Below are 21,575 nucleotides of genomic sequence, written 5' to 3' on the forward strand. Positions count from 1 at the left end.
ATAGAGGAACACCTTTTCACTATTCCAGATTAATATAGTTTTAAATTTTTAATTCAGGAAAAAAGAAAAAAAAATCAACCAACGACTCTTGCAGCTTTTCATTCAAACTTGGAGGAGAAATACATAATAGAGGAAAAAAAAGTAAGGAAGTTCAGCATCTGAATTCCCTGTGCATGGAACCTCATTTTCTGTATAGCTCTAAAGATAATGTGTATTTAACTTTGGTGTAATACAGTATCCAACTATCTCCATAAATTTTGTTTCAGGGAAACCTGTGCTTTCTTTCAAATGTCTTTTTGCTCCATTTGAGCCTGAAGAAAGCTTCTTTTATGTTATGCTCACCTTTAGTTTGTCTGTGATGTCTCCTTCATGACCAAAGTAGCACAAAAGTATTGCAGTCATAGTTGTTGAAACTATTGACAGGAAAATTTAGTAAAATGATCAATAAAATAAAATGCTTACATTTGTGCCATTTTAAATTGTATAGTGAATCACTGAGAACTCTTTAGTTCATTCATTTTGATGCCTGCCAGAAAGAATTTTACAATGCTGACCATTTGCAGAGTTCTTCAAATGTTTAAAGTGCTGTTAAGGCACAAACTAATGATAAGGGAAAGAATATAACAAAATAACACTCCGGCTCAAACCAGCATTCAGATATACACACTACAGAGTGATTATACTATACACCTAACACACTTTTAAACACTCCATAGAGGTCAGAACTAAAAAAATCAGGTCACATTATTTCATTCTCAGCCTAGACACTTCAACTAATTGGGAGAATTTTCACATGGTTCTCAGTTAAATCATGAGAGTCCACTCAAAAAAAATCACAGGAAAACCTGACCAATTTGTACTAATGACCATGAAATCTATTGTCAGAGTCTGCATTTTGAAAACTAATGAGTATTCTAATTAAACGAGCAATTAACTAGCAACTAAAATAATGCTTGCATTTTTTTTCCATTTATTATTACAGTTTACTTTGATTATTTATTGAAGGAGGACTGTATTAAAGGATTACTGAGATGGTAAAGTCAAGCACTTTTTCCAAAGATGGTAAAGTCAATAAGCAGAAAGCCTGTGGAAAAAATGAAAATATGGCCTCAGAATTGAAGATTAATAGTTTAATTCATTAAAGAGACAAATTCAAGTTCCACAGATAATCAAAAGTTAGAAAGTGTGAGAACTTTGTTCAGCTTTGCTTTCTAAATAATGTTCTGTCACAGCTTGTTTGTGTTCTAGTTGAGAGGGAAGTTGTTTCACTGCTGTTGGCTGACAGCAGAATGGGTCTGTACTAATCGTTTACATGGGAACAGTAGGCTTCCCTCTGAGCTTTCTGTGGGGAATGGATGGAAATTATTTTGCCTATTTCTTTTCCATTCTTTTCTGCCAAACTCTCCTACCCCATTTTCTCCAATCTGTCCATCTTTTTCTTCTCTGTTCTTTGCTGCTGTATAATTTTCTAGTCTTATTCTCTGCACCTGGTTATCTAATCCTACTTTCCTGCCCTCGCTTCTAGCTCCTTACATAGCCGTTCTTAGACAATGGACTGATTTTAGTCATTGTGTTAGTCCCAGATATGCCCTTCTTCCTCCCTTGTATGCCTCATTTTACATCTTTTCCCCATATTTGATCACTAACGCAGTCCTTGTTTCCCTACTCTGGTTTCATCATCAGTGATCCCCACCAAGTATTTGTCCTCATTTCTTCCCCTAGCAGGTCCTACTCTGCATCCTCTCTGATATGGTAAAAAAGATCCGTCTCTCTTCCTTCTCACAAAGCAGTTTGCTGTCAAGCTGTAGCCCTAACCTCATCCTTCAGCCATTCCAAGCCCAACTGTCCTCTCCTCTCTTCTGATCTTCATGCCTTCTTGCAATTCACAAGTGTTTCCTGTCCAAGTTGTTCCCCACACTGGCCCATTCCCTGTCTCTTATCTTTGAAAAAAAAAAGATCATCGGTTTGACCAATGTCCTACTGGGATTTAGGTTCAGGTGGCATCCAGCAATAAGAGGCATGCAATCAAGTTTAGGCACAGTGCAAGACATCTTGAATATTCTGAAAAAAAGTCTTGTGTGTGAGATTACTTTTTTTTTTTTTTTTCCCCAAAATACATAAGAGAATGATTTAAACCTTTTAATTACTGCCAAAGCCATCATAAGGCAGGGTTCAGTTCTAATATTGCATTAAAAAACAAAACCAAAAAAAACCAACACACAGCCATGCTGTATCTTCATATCTTCAGCTTCATTCTTTTCTCCTTTTTTTTTTTTTGTCTTTTTTTCCACATGTGCAGGGAATAAGTTTGAAATCAGTAATTTATTTTCTCAAAGGCAGTGGATATGAACATCACTTAACTACCTGCTCTGAACATATGACTAGGCAGGAGGAGGAAGACAAGAAGCTTCATCACATTGACATCTCCTTTTAACATTTGAATGATTTAGGGTCACTCTTGCCATTAGAGGCCCAAGTCCAAATTCCAGTTCCTGCCAGGAGAAATCCATAAGTGAAAAGGATGTTTGTAACTGGCAGACTGAGTGGGAAAATGCAGTTAGGATATTTAGAAATATGACCAACCTGATGGTGACTAAATCTACACTAACCATTTAATGGTTTAAACATAAAAATTCTGTATTCAAGTCTCTTTCCTACACTTGTTTTAATTTTTGGATCCCTTCATTAGATGCAAGGCTCATTTAACTTATCCATATTTATGAAGTATCCCTATTTATCAAAGGTTGTCTTAATGGTATTTGCATGTGGGTTGTATGATATTAATTAAAACATTATTTCAGCTGACCAAAGCTTGCCTCCTCATTGCAATGCTTATAAAGAATGCAGTAAATCTTCTACCTCAAACTGAAGAATATATATTAAATAGATCTCTGCCTTCATAAATGTTATTTAACAGCCATGAGACTTACTGACTCTCAAGACTTTCTCCTTGGAAATGCATCACTGTCTAAACCCTACTTCTTTCTATGACACAGAAATTCTTTAATGATGGGTATGGTGGTTCATTTCTCATGTTCCTCATCTGCCAAATGACATGGACAAAATTTTCCAGTGCTGCCATGCTGCAGAGGACTTAATTTATGATTTTTTACTTTTATTTTTTTTGTTATAAGCTATAACCTACAAAATTTCTAGATGGAGGATTCTGTAGGAATTTCAAGTGAATTATTTTAATGCAAATGGCAGGAGAAAAAAAAAAGTGAGTCATCTTGCTTTTGCAGGCATGGGTCTTGGGGTCTTAGGGAGGGTTGTGTACAAACATGTGTTCCTGAGATAGAGTTATGTAAGTGGTGAACAGGCTGTCGTTTTTCTGTTTTGGCATATGAGATCAACATGCCTTCTAACTCAAGGAAAAAATTATTGAAAAGAAATGTAATGTGACAAATACAACGATATAAAACTTTACCTCACAGAATTATAATAACAGAAATATTATACATCTTGGTTGAAAACCTATTAAGAAGATATTTATTGCTAGTCATAGGAAATTATGAATTTTATTTAGTATTCATTAAAAGATTACTTGCACCGTAAGAGGACCATCTGTTATGCGTCTTTCAGTGGAAAGATACAAATCTGCTCTAACTGAAATCTGAAATTGATGTGAAACCATGTACCCATTTTGGCGCAGAACTGAACCTTAGCTAATACATCCTGTTTCTTAAGCAGGACTAATTGATTTGAGCTATGCATTAAACTAGCCATAGCTATGCACTAAACTAACCATAACTATGCAACTTATGACTGGAGAATAGGCAAAATGAACTTATGTTAGTCTGCAAAACACCAGGTAGACACAGTAATGAAGAAAAAAAATCAATTGAAATCTTTATATACTGTTGAAGTAATATTACGTAAAGAAACAAAAGCTCTGATAGCACCACAACAATTGTTATCTTGAGGAGGAAAAAGGTGTTATAATTAGTTTTGAGTTTTTGGAAGCAAATTTCAGAAAGTCTTGTAGCTTTTTAAGTAGGGACATGTAGAATAAAAACTCTACAAAAATCCTTATTTCTTTCTTCCTGCCATTATATACAATTATGCTCAGAAACCTGGTACAGGGTAGAATCTATATATTGTTAGGAGACTCTTTCTAGGCCAACCTCCCCCATCCACGCATGAGAGATAAATCATTGCACTGAAGCCTTGTCTTCCTTTCACTTCTTTTGTCCCTACCTGCTTTATTCCATTCATGCCAGATGCAGAACAGAAAATACTTAAATTCAGTAGTGATCATTGCCAACTGGTCAAGCACTAGAATTTGGGGGTATTAGTATAGAACCATACAGCCTTATGTGACTTATAAGAGAATGAGTCAGGACAGGAAGAAAAAACAAAAGGCTACCAAGGTTGAAGGATGTTTCCTTCAACCTTGCCTTCTTAAAAACCTTTCCTTTTTAAAGTTTCACTTTAAAAATTCTACATTTAGTGAGGATTATAAATGCCATTTAAACAGATGAATGAGTTACATAATGATAGAAATGAAAGCTGTTATTTTGAACACTGAATAAAGCATTCACAGTCAAAAGCCAATGGGAAAACTGTGTTTTTGTTTAAAATTGTAACTTTCTGCTCTCAAAAAGCATGCAATTCCTCAGAACCACATTAATGTAAAACCCAAACAATTTACCTGAAGATAAATCTGAACTTACTTGGTTTACAAAACAAAATGTAAGGAACAGACAATTCTCTTTCTTGCCAACTTCCAGTATTTTATTATGATTCCTGCAATACATTTTGTTTTCCTAAAGGTTCAGCTCTGGAAACCAAGTGATTACACATGAATTACTTCTTTCAGATCCTACGAAAAAGTAACACTCATGACTCATAATTTCTTAGCGCTTCAGGACTGCAACACTGTCTTTACCACAAAAAAAGGACTACATGGGTAGAATGTGATTTTAGGAGTGATTAGTTTTCAAAATATACAACACCATGAAATTTAGCGCTTTCACTCTATAAGGATTTAGGCAAACATTTTCTTCTGCCTGAAAAGTCCTAATTTCCTACTACCTGATATACATTTTGCATTGAACAAATTTCAAAGCCCAAACCAAAATTTAATTAAAAACCACTAAATGCCACATGGCTTCCTGTGAAAAACATGCAAATCAACAATGTCTACGTAGACACTAGACCAAAAGGGAACTGGAACAACTCCCATCATGAAATAAAAAAAAAAAATAAAAATTGAGCTTTTCATAGTCTTGCATACATTTTTTTTTCAGTAATGATCAATGTAATTACTGTTCATAGCACAAGCACTCTAATGTATGATTGAGGCATAAGTGTGATTCCAGAATTAACCTGCTTTTCTACTGCTGATAATTATTTAAGATTCCTTATTGCCTCATGGCTTGACACAAGGCCAATCATATTATCTGAGAACACTTGATTTGTTCAGAAAACTCAATCAGATTCCTCCCTAACATGTATTTTCTCTCCTATTGGCTCAGATCATGACCTCAGTAATATAAGGAAAATTCAGGCCAGAACAGGTAACATGGTTCCATTTGCACGGGTGTTTAAATTCAATACACAGCTAGTAAGAAAAGTGAGACCCACCCTGCCACAGGCAAGCAGTAAGGCAGTGTAGAAAGGAGCTTTACCACAGCTAGCATGCAGAGCACAGATAGAATGAAAAACAACAGCAGTTGCATAAGAAGAAACTTAATTGGGTGTTAAAAATAATTTTCAACAGCTAACTTGTATATATACACTCATAATTTTCTTCCCCTTCAAATTACCCTAATAGATCTAAACTAATGCATCCTTTGCATCTTTCTCACTTATGCTCCTTTTTCTTCCTTAGACACATCCTTATTTGAAGAAACACAGATGCAACTTTTATTTCTTCCAGATAAATCAAGATAGCACTCAGTTTAATCCAGGACATATATATCTTAGATGTTCTTCAAGGCAAATTTTCCTTTAAGCACCAAAACTAGGAGCAATTATTGCACCAAGTAAACCAGAACCTGGGCTCTAAAGAAAATTCTGACTTTCTGAGGAAAAGTGTTTTAGAAAATGGTATGTTCCCATAAGGTGCAGTCATTTTAAAGCTCACATTCATGCAGCTGTCCAAGTCACTGTAAACTAAGTGGTTCTAGCTGCCCTGTTTTACCATTTATATTTATAGCCTTACAAATGACTTATAACTTGCACAATATCTATTCCACCATTGATTTTAACCTGCAGACTTCTGTGGGTCATAGACCCCTAAAACAAAGTGTGAAATTTGGGTCATTGCTTCACAGCTGTAGAACTACCAAGTGACATCCATACATTCAAGGATGTTCTACTTCACTTCTCACTCCAGAACCACTCTGAGGCTACCTGAGTGCCTCTTCCACTGTGCAAAAGCTGCTTGTTACAAAGAACTGATTTACAAAATTTATTTGGAAAAATATACCCGTGTACATGAAAATAAGATTTTAGAACTCTAGTAATTAACCTGAATACATCATGGGAAAACATTACAATCCACTGTATATTTAGATAAATAACACATCTTGGTGAATGGGAAAGCAAAGATATATAGATAAAATGCAAGAAAAACACACATAATTTGTCTTGAACAAGAATGCCAGACAGAATAATGGCTACACTTACTAGGTCTACAAAATTGTACCCTAGAAGATTTCTCTTGGTAAAGTAAACAAGCAAAAGCATTTCTGTTGATTCTCCACACTATTTTGCCTACAAATATATTTTACCATTTACATATCTTAGAAAAAGGATGCATTAAAAAACAAACAAACAAAAAACAACTTATAGTGAGAAAAGGAGGTACTGTTCCTAAATTAGAGTACATAAATCCTTGATCTTCCCAGAAATTGAAGCACAAACGTGAACTGCATTTACATAAGATCATGATTTTGAAATAACCAAGAGCTTAGACCTGCATAGGTCGTCGGTGTATGTGAAGTTACATATATACCTGTTTTTGCAGGCCTTACTAAGCAAATTCTGCATTGCATTGCTCTGAAAGACAGTTCCTTTGAAACGGTTACCTAGCCACAAATGATTGTTTTCAAAAGAAATACAAATGCTGTCTTAAAAACAAAACTGACAATAACTTAGATCAAAATCAGAAATCTCTCGAGAGGGATATTTTGAAGTCTTCCCTTGTAAAATGAACAAGAAAACAAACCTCACGTTGTTACTTTCTCTGTCAATGAAAGGTTTACAACAATAGCATGGTTACAGCCTGACAAATGCTTATTGTTGCCCTGACTTAGTGAACACTGCATTCCACCCAGAAATATTCTAAGTGTTTCCATCAGGGTAAAGACATCCAAATACAAACAAAATGAAGTGCCTAAAGGAGGAAAGAGGAACAAGAATTTATCAAGACTGCTGGTGATTTATGAGTAGTAATGATTATGGGGCTCAGGCAGTGTGAAGAGATGATTCTATTTATCATTTTCTCCCTGATAGCTATGTGCTAGAAATTGGCATCAATATATCATCAAAATATTAAGCTGGTGGCCCTGCAGTCTGGAATTTATTTAGGGAGATGTCATTGTTGCAGGTGTCTGTGATGGAAGGGAGGACAAGTTAATTACCTCTTCACCAATCTGGATCTCTCGGACGGAGCGAAGTAAAAGCTGGTATCCTTCAAAAACGATCACACAGTTTGGGTCACAGCTGTGATTCAGTAAAGACATGCTGCAAATGGTGGTAGAGTTGGAGAAAGAGAGTGAAAGAACTTTAGTTCACTGCCATTACGGCGGACATAATTTAAAAATAGCTATCCAAAAAAATCCCTGGTAAATCAGCTGCTCTTGGTTAGGGGAGAAAAATTAATGTTTAGCAATGAATATGAATCTTCTAATAGGAGCCACTCTTGAACCTGTTTACGTGTTCCTTCCCTCTTTGTACTCTGCAGGGGAGGAAGGAGATGGACTCCCAGTGACTCTCTTAGAAGCCTTTCTCAGGGAAGACTGCAAAGCAGGCAAGCTGACAACAACGTAGCTTAGAACAGTTCAGAATAAAAGATTTGTCCAGTAGAACTGTGTCTTATTTCTGCTGCTTCTGCTCAGTTTCAGGGCACTAATAACATACACCTTACCAGTTACCTTGGCCCTTAGTGGGACCTTCCCTTTTTTAAAAGGGCACATAAAAACATCCTCCTCCATGTACTTCTGATTTCCACATTTTACTAGCTGAGAAACAATCGACTCTGCCAGACCAAGAACAGTTTCATAGCTGACTCAGGTCTGATGTTTCTTCTTCTATGGGAATGACCCACTGAAAGACCATTTCTGGCATCATCAGGCTGGAAGCAGAATTTTTGGCTTATCCATCTTTTGGCTGCCTTTATTACTTTCCCCATCTGCCTGATTCAGCAATTCAGGATCCCCAATCCATCTGGCAAAATGGAGGATGTTACCAAGGGTCACGGCCCATATTTATTCAGTTCTTGACTCTTAAAGGATTATAAAAAGGACCTTAAATCTTTTGATAGCCCTTCAAGCCTCACAAAATATCAGTGGTGAGTCTCCGCATGAACTCAATAGCATACTCCGGGAGACGGTCTCCATTTCACTTAAGTGAGATCACTGGGCCTATTCCTGCTGGCAAGATGATGCAAAGAGGTACCATGGGATTTTATTTGTTTTAAAAAATATATTGGGATGCTGAAGCTATTAAGCCATGCAACAACATACAACCTTTTAACGAGACTATACGAAGCATTCTTAATCAAATTTCATCTTGTGGAAAACTCTAATGGTTATAATGACAATTTCACCTGGAAGTGTAGACTGTCTCACCTTATTACATGCTGCAGCCCAGATGGAAGGGCATTTGCCTAGAATTTGGGAACCAGCAGTTTAAGTTCACAATTTTCCCATCTCAGAATGTTTTGAAGCAGTGAAATTAAAGCTGCTGTGAACTGAATTGGGAAAGGGTCCCTTGTATCCCCTGACGGGGCATTATCACAGAACACAGATAGCCACTTTCTTCCTAGTCAGGGGCTTTTTGTCAACCAAAAGAAAACCTTTCACTAATAACAATGCTCTAAAATACTGTTCCTTTTTTTTTTTTTTTTTTTTTCTGAAGTATGTGAAAAGATTTGTTTCCATTCCACTATGAAATCAGATGAATGTTCCGTATTTTTCATAACACCAGTTCCCATGTCCTCCTAGTAGCCTTTGCCTTATCTTTACCACAAGTAGGCCTCGTTTGTCCTCAGTCAAATCTTGCACACATGACCTTAGTAGGAAAAGCAACAACAATGACTGGCCCCTTTAGATACTGACAACACGGTTCAACCCTATATTCACAAAAAAATAAATCGAAAATTATATTTTTTCTGCTCAATTTTATGTGCTCCATATTAATAGTTGCAGGTACCTATGAAGGCAAAACCTTCCCTCATACATCCTTCTTAACTAATACAAATAAGAAATAATTCGAATACTAACATCCATCTCTCAAGGGGCTTATCTTTTCACTTTACTGGTTTCTTAGTTATGGTAATTTGCTAATATACACATTTGATCTTTTTCTTTTCATTGCCAATTCAGAAGACTCTTGGCTGCAAAATATCTGCCTTCCAAAGCAACATAGAACACACTTCCTTTTACTTGTTAGGAATGTTTAGTCACACGTTTTTAACATTAGCTTTTTTTTTTTTTTTTTTTTTTTTTTTTACTTAGAAATGACTACCACCTCAATAAAAATAAAATCTAAAGACATATTCTATTTAAACTGTTTTAAATCTGTAATTGGGACTATTAAGAATTTTTTCAACTTGATGATTTTTTTCATTCTCCTATAATTTATTCCCATTTCCCAGTTTCTTGTTTGGACATGTTACCTGCTACATTTATGGCCCTTAAAGCTACCTAGGAAAAAAGGAGAAAACCTAACACAGATTTTGCCTGTGAATGAAACAGTGTTCACACTACCTGGGATACAGGCCAACACCAACATCCTGCATCTCTCCGTTACTGATGGTGAAACAGTTACAGGTCACCTGTGAAAACAAGGGAAAAAATCCAGGATTACCAGAGTAACTTGGAAACTCCATACTCAGATGAAAAAAAACTTTCAAAATAAAATGAAGGGGCAACTGGTAATTGGATGGGAAACATTCAAGTCCAACACTGGTGCTCTTTCATTTGAGAGCAATCACATCTGGGACACACTCTCCTGTAAAACTGCAGTCAATTAAAAGCAGAAATATTAGTATCCTGCAAAAACGTGGGGTTAAACACATGCAGAGGCCCTATCTTCCTGTTCAGAGGGGGGAAAAAACCTACACAGAGGCTGAGAAGCTTAGCCTGGAAACAACACAGCAGATAACAGCAGATAAGGCCGGTGAAAAGCGTGGCTGTTTCCATTCTGGTACTCTATTGATGCCAGGCTGTCACAGACCTTTTAATGAGTACTACAAGAGCCCAAAGAATATATATGGCAGAGCCTTGAATTAAAGAGCAGTTTTGACTTTGGCAATGTGATATAGGCATAAATACATGCAAAGTTTGTGCAATAGTCCATCTTTCACGCTATGGATATGTTGGTTTGCATGTATAAGATCACACAAAATCATCTTCAAATTATTGTTCAAGAGAACTATAATTTTTCACTTCACCTCAAATATTCAGCTTGATAGTGCATTCTTCCCTTGTACACTCATACAAAACTAAAGTGGTTTTAGAAGACAGTGGAGAAGAACGAAAGTTCATTGCAAGAAGATACAGCCAAACCCCAAATTATCAGACTGAAGTGTCCTGGTGATAGATCAGAAATTTGTAAATGCTTAGCAATTATCACTTTCATGGGCTTAAACAAGAACCAGAATGCAGTTCCTAATGAACTTTTAATATGTCTCAATTATTTTTTGTTGGTTTTGTTGTGGGGAGGATGGGGAAGGGACATGACTGTTTTCTTTGCTTTTTTTTTTTAATATATATTTTTTATTAGTTCCTGTTCAGTTATCAATGACATACTAATAAAACACTTGATAAAGAAAAAGACTTCTTGTACATGCAAGTATTATGCAAAGTCCTATGCCTGTTCTGCATAACATTCAATTACTAATGCCATTTATTTTCTTTAGAACAGAAATGAGATAGAGTATGATTTGGCAGATCTGAAAATGCGATCTGAAAGTTGTAGTTTTATCCATAGAATAATTGCCCAGAACAGTAAATGCGCACCTCTATTTTAAAGTGGTACACTGAACAATTTAATCGTACACCTTACCTTACAGAATTGATGAATTATTATTTATGAGAACATTAACCATAAGGTGAGAAAGAAACCCTCTTTCAAAATTTCTCATAAATTCTGACAGCAACGGTAATTTAAATAAATGCACATGCAGTAAGGCTTGTGTTTATTTATTTATTTTTAAACGGTTAGACAATACTATGATTGGTCTATTATTTATGTAACCCATTCAAATGTTCCCCATCAATTACCAAATGCATACATCTTAATTATTTCTGTTCTACTGGCACTGGACACAAAGTATCAGACAACTTCTGAGCAAAGATTAGTCCATTTAAAGTGGCAATTATAGTAGTTTTAAAAATATTGACTTGATTTTGGTATTTATTGAAAAAATAATGCCTTCCAGGTAAAGGAGAAAGAAAGCCCGCTTATGTGGACCTCAGTGCTCTCTAACGGATTATGAAGTAGCAGAGGTCAGACATCTCTTAGAAGTAAATGAATCCCTCTTCCTTGCAGATCTCCTATTATTACCATAAAACTGTTTATATTAACAACACTGAATGTTGGAGTTATAGAATTAAGAGCTATAGAGACTATTTCATCATTTCCTAACATAGGTATGCATTCTATTGTGTGAAAAGTTTCATACACAGAAGTCACAAGCGTTTTGCTTTTTGTAAGAACACACTAGGTTTTTATAGATTATATGTAAAGAAAAATGTGAGATGAACCGACGCTCTGAGATTCAGACATCAAGAGTGTCTTTCAGAAGTAGCTCTCTGTGAGGCACTTTTTAACTTCTCCAGTTTAGATATCTTCAGAGTATACAGTTGCATCTCAATATCCCAGTGAAGTAGTGCAATACCATCTAATTTCTAACTATTTGCAGTTTCACATAGGGGACTGGGAATCAGAAGCATTCAGGACCACATCTAAACAGGTATTTAGGCTTTAGACTAAACATAGGCAGAAATCTACGAATTTTGGGCTATATAACTTTAGTCACAGTCCAACCAGAGGCATAAGAAGTTTAAAGTGCTGTGGGATTTGTTTAGCTTCCTTGCAGACAATCCTTCCCCACTGTTAAGCTCAGGTATGGAAACAAGAATTAGCCAGCAGTGTTCATACGGAGTGCATTACAGATATCGCCCTTTGTTGTGGTTGTTCTTTGTCCTCAACAAATGCAGACAGAGGAAGCAAGGTAGGAAGTAGTATCTCATTGTTTATGGTGTATGAAATTCTGACATAATGACAATCCTGCACTGATAGTTTGCAGCTGGTAATAGGAATCAAAGATGAAAACTCCACAGTCTGGCACCTGGAGGTGGGGATGTTGGTTCTCTTTCAAATTTCTCATGAAGTTTCTAAAAATCTGAATATTCTCCACATCATTTCTATTCACAAAACTTTTAAGAAGTTTCTAATTTCTCAAAGTTAAATGTGAGTCCTGCCAAGGGCAGTACTGGGATTTCAGTCCAACGGCCACCATAGGAGTTAATGTTTTAGACCACATCTCACAAGAAACAAAAAAAAGAAGGAATTTCTTTTACACAAAACCCGAAGAAAAATCCATTTTCCTAGCTTCGCTTCCTAGGATTTGCTGACTTTTATGTGTAGCTCAGATACCAGCTAAAACTGGAGCATCCAGTGCTGTTGAGAAGACCACAGGTACACTGCCTGTTTCGAGACAAAGTGAGGAAATTGGTTACAGATCAAAACCTGCTGTGACTGGAAGTTAACTAACCCCATTTCTATGGAAAACAAAACAAAGCAAACAATGCCTTTCTTCTGTTATTGTGTTGCTTTCAGGTTCCATCATCACTTTGCCTTTTTTTCTGCCTTTACTGAACCATCTTATTCTTGATACAATGATCTTTGAGGTTCTGATTCTCTGTGAACCCAGATTTTGAAATAAGGAAGAATAAACAATATGGGGCAATACGCTGCTTCAGAATAGAGTTTCTTCCTTACAGAGGCATGGCCTTTGTCATCTTAACTCCTGTAGAATCATCTATCTTGGTTATTTAATTTATGCTGCAGTTCAACTTGTCCCTTATGATTCCTCTAAAAACTCTTCTCTGTCCAATGCCATAGCACTATGAATGCATATCTACATATGGAGACTGAACAGAGTACTCAGAGTTTGCTAGACCTACAAATAAGGAAAAATGTCCACATACTTTGGAACTCCAAAGTTGCAAAGTCAAATTCCTTGCCATTTCTACAATTTCTGAAATAACACATTTCCCAGCATGAGAACCGAGGGCAAATTCTCACAGGAGATTCACAGGCTTTCAAGTCTCCACAATGCAAAACTTTAAGAATATCCCAAAGCTCTCAAGGTTTATCATCATAGATTGATTGCCCATACCATTCACCAACAATTTAAATGTGACAATAAATCCTGCAAGATTATTTAAAAAGAATCACTATTTCAAGCAACAAACAATATTATAATGTATCCTGATTGATTTAAATAAAAAGATTTGTTCTTTGAGAGACTGCATGTGTTTTAGAGAGGTATACTGTACCCCATAAGTTAACCCAAGAAGATGACATAATCCTTCCCAGCCTGGTAAACACACAGAGGGTAAAACAGCTTTACTGACTGACCACCATTCTCACACATATTTCATCAGCAAACAAAAACTGCTGCAATCTGTTATGTTTTATTTCCTCTCCAAATAGCATACGAGAACTCTGCAATTTACCTCGTAAGGAGGTCTCTACTCCCAGGACATCTGGAGGTACTGTCTAAGCAATCTCTGCCTGTGCCAGACTTGCAGTCCAATGTAGAGCCATGAAGATTAATTCTGGTGTTCGCATTTGACAGGGTATGAAGGCTTCAGTTTGGCAATATATTGCCTTGGATTTGCATTCAGTTCTGCCTATCCTAATCCAAAGCCCTCCTACTGATTGTGGGTGACTGTGGCCACAGTTCAGACCTCGTTCGTATCACTTTACACTACAGATTTGCATTTGGGTTAAATAAAGCAGACGTAGACCCAACAGCAGGACATTCCAGATCTGGGATTTCAGACACTAAGACAACGGAAAATTTGCATAGGGGAAGCAAGAGAAGAAAAAAAAAAATTATTAGTGGTTAAAGATTGCTGCACAAATCAAGTTACAAATACCTGGACTAATAATAATCATTTTGTCTCCATGTGTCCCTGTATGTTACTGCAGCACCGTGAGGTAGTTCTTGTAATGTGCACAAGAAAACCTCAAAGAAGGATTAACAATGGACACATTGCACCAATAAGGCCAATATCATTTTCAGCTTTGATCTAGAATGACTCCAGCCATCTCTGTAAATGGTGCGTCACAGCTGGCATATTCTAACCCACCAGCAGGAAGAAAGCCAGAACTTTTCCCCCTAATTTATGAACTCAATGTAATGTAAATTAAAGATGAAAAAAAACAAAAACAAGTTCATGGATTATTAAGTTTCCCTTCCACAGGAAAGCTGGCTGGATATTCCTGATCACTAGCGAATATTTAACAAAAGATGTTGTAACCAGTTGGCATGTTGTAAACAAGCTTCTCAAGAGACTCAGGCATTAGCCAGGTGGAAGGGGTGGGCAGTAAATGCTATGCAAGGGACAGACTAATTCAAATGACCAAGACGTGCCCTAGAGACCTCCTAGCACCACCGCCCTCATTGTAGGTCTGTTGTGATATCTTCTTCCCATTTGAGGATGAACAGACACAAGACACAGATGGTTGATAGATCTCAAATCTGCTAATGACTTCATTTGGCACACAGAGTGCTAGGGTAACAGTGCTAAACACTGCTGCAGTGCTCAAGTGCAAACGCATGGTATGCCACGGCAGCGACAGACCTGTCAAGGCCCTGTATTGAGCATCCTTCATTTAGCTGCTCGTGGCCAGAGCCCATGGCCCCAAAAAGACCCAGGTAGGCAGAGCTCCTCCTGCTCTGAATCCTCAGCTGTGTCCAATGGACAGCATTTCAGAGAGGGGTAAGAGGAGATGGGATGAGGTGGGAAAGTAAGTCGTCTGCTACCAGAGTGCTGTGCTGAAAGAAGTCCTGCCACAAGGCGTATATTGCTGGTGTGTGTACACACAGGTTTTATTAAATCAGGAGCTTTGAATCCAATTCTCTGCTGTATTGTACTCAGGACCGACCTGCTTCCATAGGAGCCACAAAATCAAGAGTAGAGGAAGGAAGCATTAAAAGAACTGAAATAAACCAAGAAAAAGATTCTTCTAGAACAAAAGTTCTAGACTGAAATCAAAACATGTTAGGATGGTTTAGGGAAAGGTTTATCTAATTTAGATTTTCAGACTATGGAAATGGGAAAAATACTTAACTTTTTGTGATACATGCTTAGAAGCCAAATTTTGCTGCAATATCATGGCATTCATAGGAGTTACATTCCTTTCACACCAGGACTGAATTTTCAATTATTTCATTTTTCTTTAAGAACAATACATCCTATTTATCTCTTGTGCCAAATCATTAAGGTTTTGGGTGAATTAAAGACTACTGCTTCAGAGCTACTTACAGCAAAGATGCGGATTTCCAAATGTTCTCTTAGTTTTTGTCATCGTTGGAGATCTTTCTTCTATCAACTGTCAAAATTTCAGGCCACTTTTAGCAACCCTAGCAAATAAAAGTTTCTTATGAGCCTGCAGAACACCAGTATCCCTTGCAGATGGGTGTCACCACCTACCAGCCAGTAGACCAGATAAATTTGGCCTGACATTAACAGATGATTTAATGCGAGTGTGCTTCAGGCATCCCTTTTTAGTACTCAGCTAAGTGGTGCAATTTTGATTGGAATGGAATGAAAATAGGTCATGGCAAATTACCTCCTATCTTCTTATCCCCACACATACTTCTCCAATCCTTCAAATGAAAATATTTAGCTATGTAGCTAAATATATTTGATCATCAAGAATTTCAAAGCCATCATTACTAGGACAAATGTTATGTTTGCTATGGGCACTTTTTTTTTTTTTTAAAGTGTGTGTGTAAGATGTAGTTACTGACCCAAGACATGAATAGCTAAAGCCCAAAACATGCAAAAACATTGCACTTTTTTGGTAAAATGAAGTATCCTGAAGTTCCATAGAACTCCCACTTAAAAAAATTGTGTTCCTTGTGTTCTTTTTACAGACTATTCTGCCAACAGTCAGCAAACCTCATGTTGCCTTTGGAGAAACTCTAGCTTTTACCTAGCTCTGCAAATACTATTATTACTGCTTTTTGGAACAGAACTAAAACACATCTATTTCTGGAGCAGAACTGGACAGAAGGAACTGCAAAGTCACTAATGGACCATATTACAGTATGCATGCAGCAGTTGGCATTATTAACTGGAGTAGAGTAGAGGCATGACAACCATCTCTTCTTCCTTATTTTCCTGCTGGTAAGTCCACTCCTGTGAGATGGGGCAAAGTTATTAACTTGATTCCTGCAGCCACTGCATGCCCACCTGCTCAAAGTAAAACTACTTGCTTCTTGGATGAGATCAAACTTGATGGCATCTGGGAGTGGTTAAGTGACTTGGTATTTGTCTTGCCTTTCTGTTTATCTGCTCTGCAATGGAATATTCAAAAATCAAATGTGGGACTAAATATGAAAAATAAAGGTGAGACTCGGCTATAGTTTCTGGTGTGAAAATGGCATAGGCAAAACAAGACTAATGAACTAATCTTGAGCTAAAAATAAGGTGGAATAAATGAGTATGTCATCTCCGGTACCCAGATGATTTCCTCATACAAGACTCATAACTGTTAGACAGCCTATGTTAGACGAGATGAAACCTAGCCCAAATGTGTCGGGCTTGGCTGACCTTATTCTTACAATTGCCATATAATTGTTGCTCCTTCTGGAGGTGTTTGTTGAGCAAGACCTTCAAGTGTATTTCTCTCTTAAGATTCATTGACCAAAAGTCTTTGGATTTGGTCACTTGGCTTGGTGGATTTTTGCATCTACTTCCTCCTTCCTTTTTCAGTTTTCACTTACTGCCTAGCAATATATTTTCTACTGGGGAGAAAAAAAAAAAAGTGGGAGGGAAGATAAAGCCTGGGGAAAATGCTTTTCATGCAATTTCTTTAAAATTGTCTCTAAAAGGAAATTCCTGAAAGCACAAAAACTTGAAGAGGAAGAAAATTCAAAATGAGAAGAAAAACAAATTCAGAACTCTCTTCCAAACTGTGATAGCATAAACCAAATATTTTAATTACTTGAAAATGATTAAAAAACAAAAACACCCATACTTATTTTGCTACTTGAGTTACATCCTGAAACACATGACTGAGGAGTTTTAGAACTGAACTTGTTTTTTTTTGTTGTTGTTGTGTTTATTAGGGTGAAAAATGCATGGAAACAACTTGCGACATTGTAAACATGTATGCGTCCATGATCCCTGCAAGCAGGGCTAACTACAATATACTCTGGTTTATATTAACCAGATGAAATCTCAGGCTTTTGTAAAGTTTGGACATCTAGGTCCAAAAGAATACTCATGTAACTATTCCTTCCAGTTCCTTCTATTTTTCTTACATGCTTTCCCACCAGATGAACTACTATTACTTTTCTTTTGACACATAGTTTCATAAAAAAGTATTATTATTATTTTGTAAAATCATTTGGTTTTGATCAAAACAAAACAAAAAGGAATTTAAGTTATTTACATATCATTTACTTTTTAACTTTTTCCTATCATTCAAACTGGGTGACATTACTACTTTTAAAAACCAAGGGGCCAGACATACCCTTTTGTCTGTCAGTGGTCTAAGCCCTTTCTCCCCACTAAAGATTTTTAGGAATCTGTAAATAAGACAATAGCAAGCATGGCGAACATTCTTCCTTCCTGACAGCTAGCAAAACAAACATCTGCTGAGAGCAGGTAGTTTCAATTACACACAAAAAAAATAATTTGAATATTACATGAGCTCTTCACAAAATGCCAGCATAGAATTTCCTAAAGAAAATACTTTTCTTTGCCTCTAAGTTTGTTAGCAACTTATTAGTACATGGCTGCAAAATGCTTTTACACTCACTTTTGCTTCTTTCTTCCACAGAAAACATATGAACAGGATCATCAGACACAATGACTGATGCTACTGTCCCCTAGGAGGTGTTCTGCATCAGATAGGCTAGGGCTGGCTGTGGCCAGCTAAAAAGTGTGGAGTGCCAGATGATATCGATCAAATAGATTAAGACCAGGTGGCAATTAGAAGTTTAACAGGACAAAGTAAAACTGAAACAAAAAGCCCACTATGTAGGTAATCTTGAAATACTGAAACAGCCAGCTGATGACCTTAACCAGATGTTTTTTGGTAAAACAGGGTGACTGCCTATTGGAGGTGGTTTTAAGAAATCCAGGCACTGAGGAGGTGGTTAAACCAGACCCCAGTTCTAGACTGAAAGGAAGAATTGATCTGACTGAAAGGAAGGACTGATTGCACTCAGTATGAGTGTGTGTTGGCACAGAAGCATGAATATGACTGTATCAGAAAATAGCACGATACAGAAAGGCAGAAAATGTAAGTCAAACTCCATTTCCTTTTGGGGACAAAATATGCTATTATGTTTAAGGTAAAGATGTGATGCATAGAACAAATTAAAGCCAAAACAGTAATTTTAAGGCCTGCATAACTCAAGTCCTCTCTACTCAAAGAGTTCATGGATTTTCATAGGACTTGTGTACCCATAGTATCTCTAGAAAATCACCTCCATAAGGGTTTCCAGCAAGATTTTTTTTTTCCTACAACTCTGTTTTGCTGGGCTATTTCAAACATTGCTCTAATCAGGAAACAGTTTAAATAATTTAATTTTTGGAATTCCATAACATTGGATATGTTTAGTCTCAACACAGTGCATACGCTTCTAGTTACTGTGAGGATAGCTTTCACGCTGATGCCACTAGTTTTCTCATTCCCATAATGTTAGTCTGACATTCTTGGACAATTCTACGTGATAATAAAACACAGACAGTCAATGACATCTAACATTACTGAAGGCAATTTGCTAGCATTGCGGACTACATTTGACCATATTGGGAAGTGACAGAGTGAGTCGGGAAAAAAAATAATAATCCTGCTCTACTCCTTTGAATCTGCAGGGTGCATTTGCAGGATCTGCACCCAGGATCTAAACCAGAGCTGCAAGTCCCATTTGTTGGCTAAGGTGGGGGATTTTGCTTGAAGGGACTCTGTTCGCTACAACCTGCTCCATTCAGAAAAGCTTGGATACTTTGCACACAGCGAGTGCTACGGAGGAACCTCCCTTTCATATTTCATTTGGAGCCATTTGTGCCTTTTGAATGAAAGTACTGGTAGAAGATATTTTGGGTGAACAAGGCTTGCAGCACCCCACAAAGTCAGTACCGCAGAAACTAGCAGGGCGAATGTCACTGTTCAATCCACCAGGACTCCTCGGAAGCACCACTGCTTCAGTAGAACAGATAATAACTTCTAATATACCATTCTACCTATATCTGAGTAGATCTCCCTTTGAAATAATGTTTTACTGTACCAAATTAGTAGTAACCATTATACAGATTTTCTTTATCATTACTATATACTATTACTTGTTAGGAAGAAAGACAACACTTGAAAGTAGTATTAAGCCATACTTTCATTAGAGTAGCAGTCAGATTAAAGAAAATATGACTTAGTCCAAAATAAGCTCATAAAACAAGTTTAGAGAATGCCTCATTAATATGACATCAAACAATGAGCTGACAAAAGAATTGCAAAACAGTTACATATACAGTAACTTTTAATAGCAAGTAACACATAAAGTAACTTTTAATAGCACAGCTAGAATCATAGCTTGCAGAAATAAAAAGCCATGCTTCCTGCTTAACAAACTCTCTTATAGTATACAGACTGTAAATTGAAGAGAAAACGATCTGTGTTTCCTCTTCCAGGCAGAGGGATGCCACTTGGAATGTATAACCAGTTCCACAATTCTCAAGAATGCAGGCTGAGCTAGAAATTTACTGGAAGACTTTTTGCTAGCATAAATTGTATCAGAAATTCTAAGGATCGTAGGTATATTGGGATATCAGCAGTTTTCAGGACCTAACTGGTGAAAGCTGTAATCAAGCTGCTCTGAATTCAGTGTTGGCCCAGCTTCAAGCAGCATGTAAAGAAATGATCTCTCAAGATCCCTTTCTACCTCTGATTCAATCTCCACTGATGCCTCATGTTCATATTTCTGGCTCTTTGTATGTAAATACAAACCTCAAATCTATCTAATTTAAAGGAACAAATGGTCCTCATTAGATATTAAAAGCCTGTTTTAGAAGAAGAAGTGGAAACAGTTTATTAGCCCTTATGTAATTGCCATTTTCTATGAGATTTCACTTTATGAAGTTTATAACTAAGCAATCAGCTGGTAGGCAACATTTCTACTTTCCTAGGACTAGAAAATGGAAGGTGTCAGGAAGCTCTCCTTTCAGATGGCCTGTGGCTTCTGTATGTCCAAGATTCTTATCCACACCCACAGCAGATGTCAGCCAACAAAACCTTTTCTGATTTCACATCACTCCTGGTATCCTTCATTAAGAAGGCTATGTACCACCATGTACTGGAAGTTGAAAACCATCGCAGCAGGACGTTCTTGCTGTTTCTGATATAAGATAAACGGAAAAGGAAACGAAATGAGTGGAAATCAGCTAGAGGACAGGAAGTTTGGAATAATAAGCAAGTGCACTGAAGAGTACAAAAGAGATAGAGATCTGAAAGTAATTTGTGAATATAAAGTATATTTCTATAATTCAAAGAAATAACATGGGATTCTAATTCACCTGCTACACTATGTGATATGCATGAGTACCTGAAGCAAAAAAATATAAATTAGGCATTGTAAATAATAATAACAACATTGAAGAAAGACTTTCCACCTTCACAATTACATTATTTGATCTTTCACTCTTAAAGAAAAAAAAAAGTATTTAATTTCAAAATGTCTCTACCAGATGTCTTTGAAATATATTATTAAAGGAAGGTTAGACAAACATTATGTTGAGCACACAGTTCAAATGCTTGTGGGTAGCTAACTAAAGTTCACAGACCTGTATGTAATTGCTGTCTACAGGAAATACTTATGTCAAAGAAAGAATTTTCTCCTCACTCCTTCACCTTTGCCCTTCCACAAACTCACCAGCAAAGAAACATTATAAGAGCATTTCTGTGATGAACAGGACGGTGTCAGTATGAGATGAACTAAATAACTAAATCTAACAGCCAGGAATATAATCTTGCAACTTCTCAGAAGCAAGATTTTAACAATTATTAATTGGTAAATAACATAACTGTATGCAAATAGGCTTGAAACAAAATTTACTGTTCATTTGTCCTTATTTAAACTGCAACATAAAATT

The 21,575-nt window shown here is 36.7% G+C and overlaps 1 protein-coding gene across 5 annotated transcripts in view; it reads right to left on the reverse strand.

Annotated features, from left to right (window-relative positions):
• The window catches only part of SMYD3 (SET and MYND domain containing 3), a 376,761-nt gene that overhangs the window by 73,748 nt on the left and 281,438 nt on the right, over positions 1–21,575 (reverse strand). For 3 of the 5 annotated variants that reach the window (XM_068676385.1, XM_068676386.1, XM_068676388.1), the window contains exons 6-7: positions 9,939–10,006; positions 7,590–7,692 (exon numbers count right to left, since the gene is read on the reverse strand). The exons of the other annotated variants lie outside the window; for them this stretch is intronic. In XM_068676385.1, coding sequence (XP_068532486.1) covers positions 7,590–7,692; positions 9,939–10,006 — 171 coding nt within the window. The remainder of the gene's footprint in view (positions 1–7,589; positions 7,693–9,938; positions 10,007–21,575) is intronic. 5 annotated transcript variants of the gene reach the window in all.

This window comes from Anas acuta, chromosome 3, assembly GCF_963932015.1.
Source record: "Anas acuta chromosome 3, bAnaAcu1.1, whole genome shotgun sequence".
Taxonomy (NCBI): domain Eukaryota; kingdom Metazoa; phylum Chordata; class Aves; order Anseriformes; family Anatidae; genus Anas; species Anas acuta.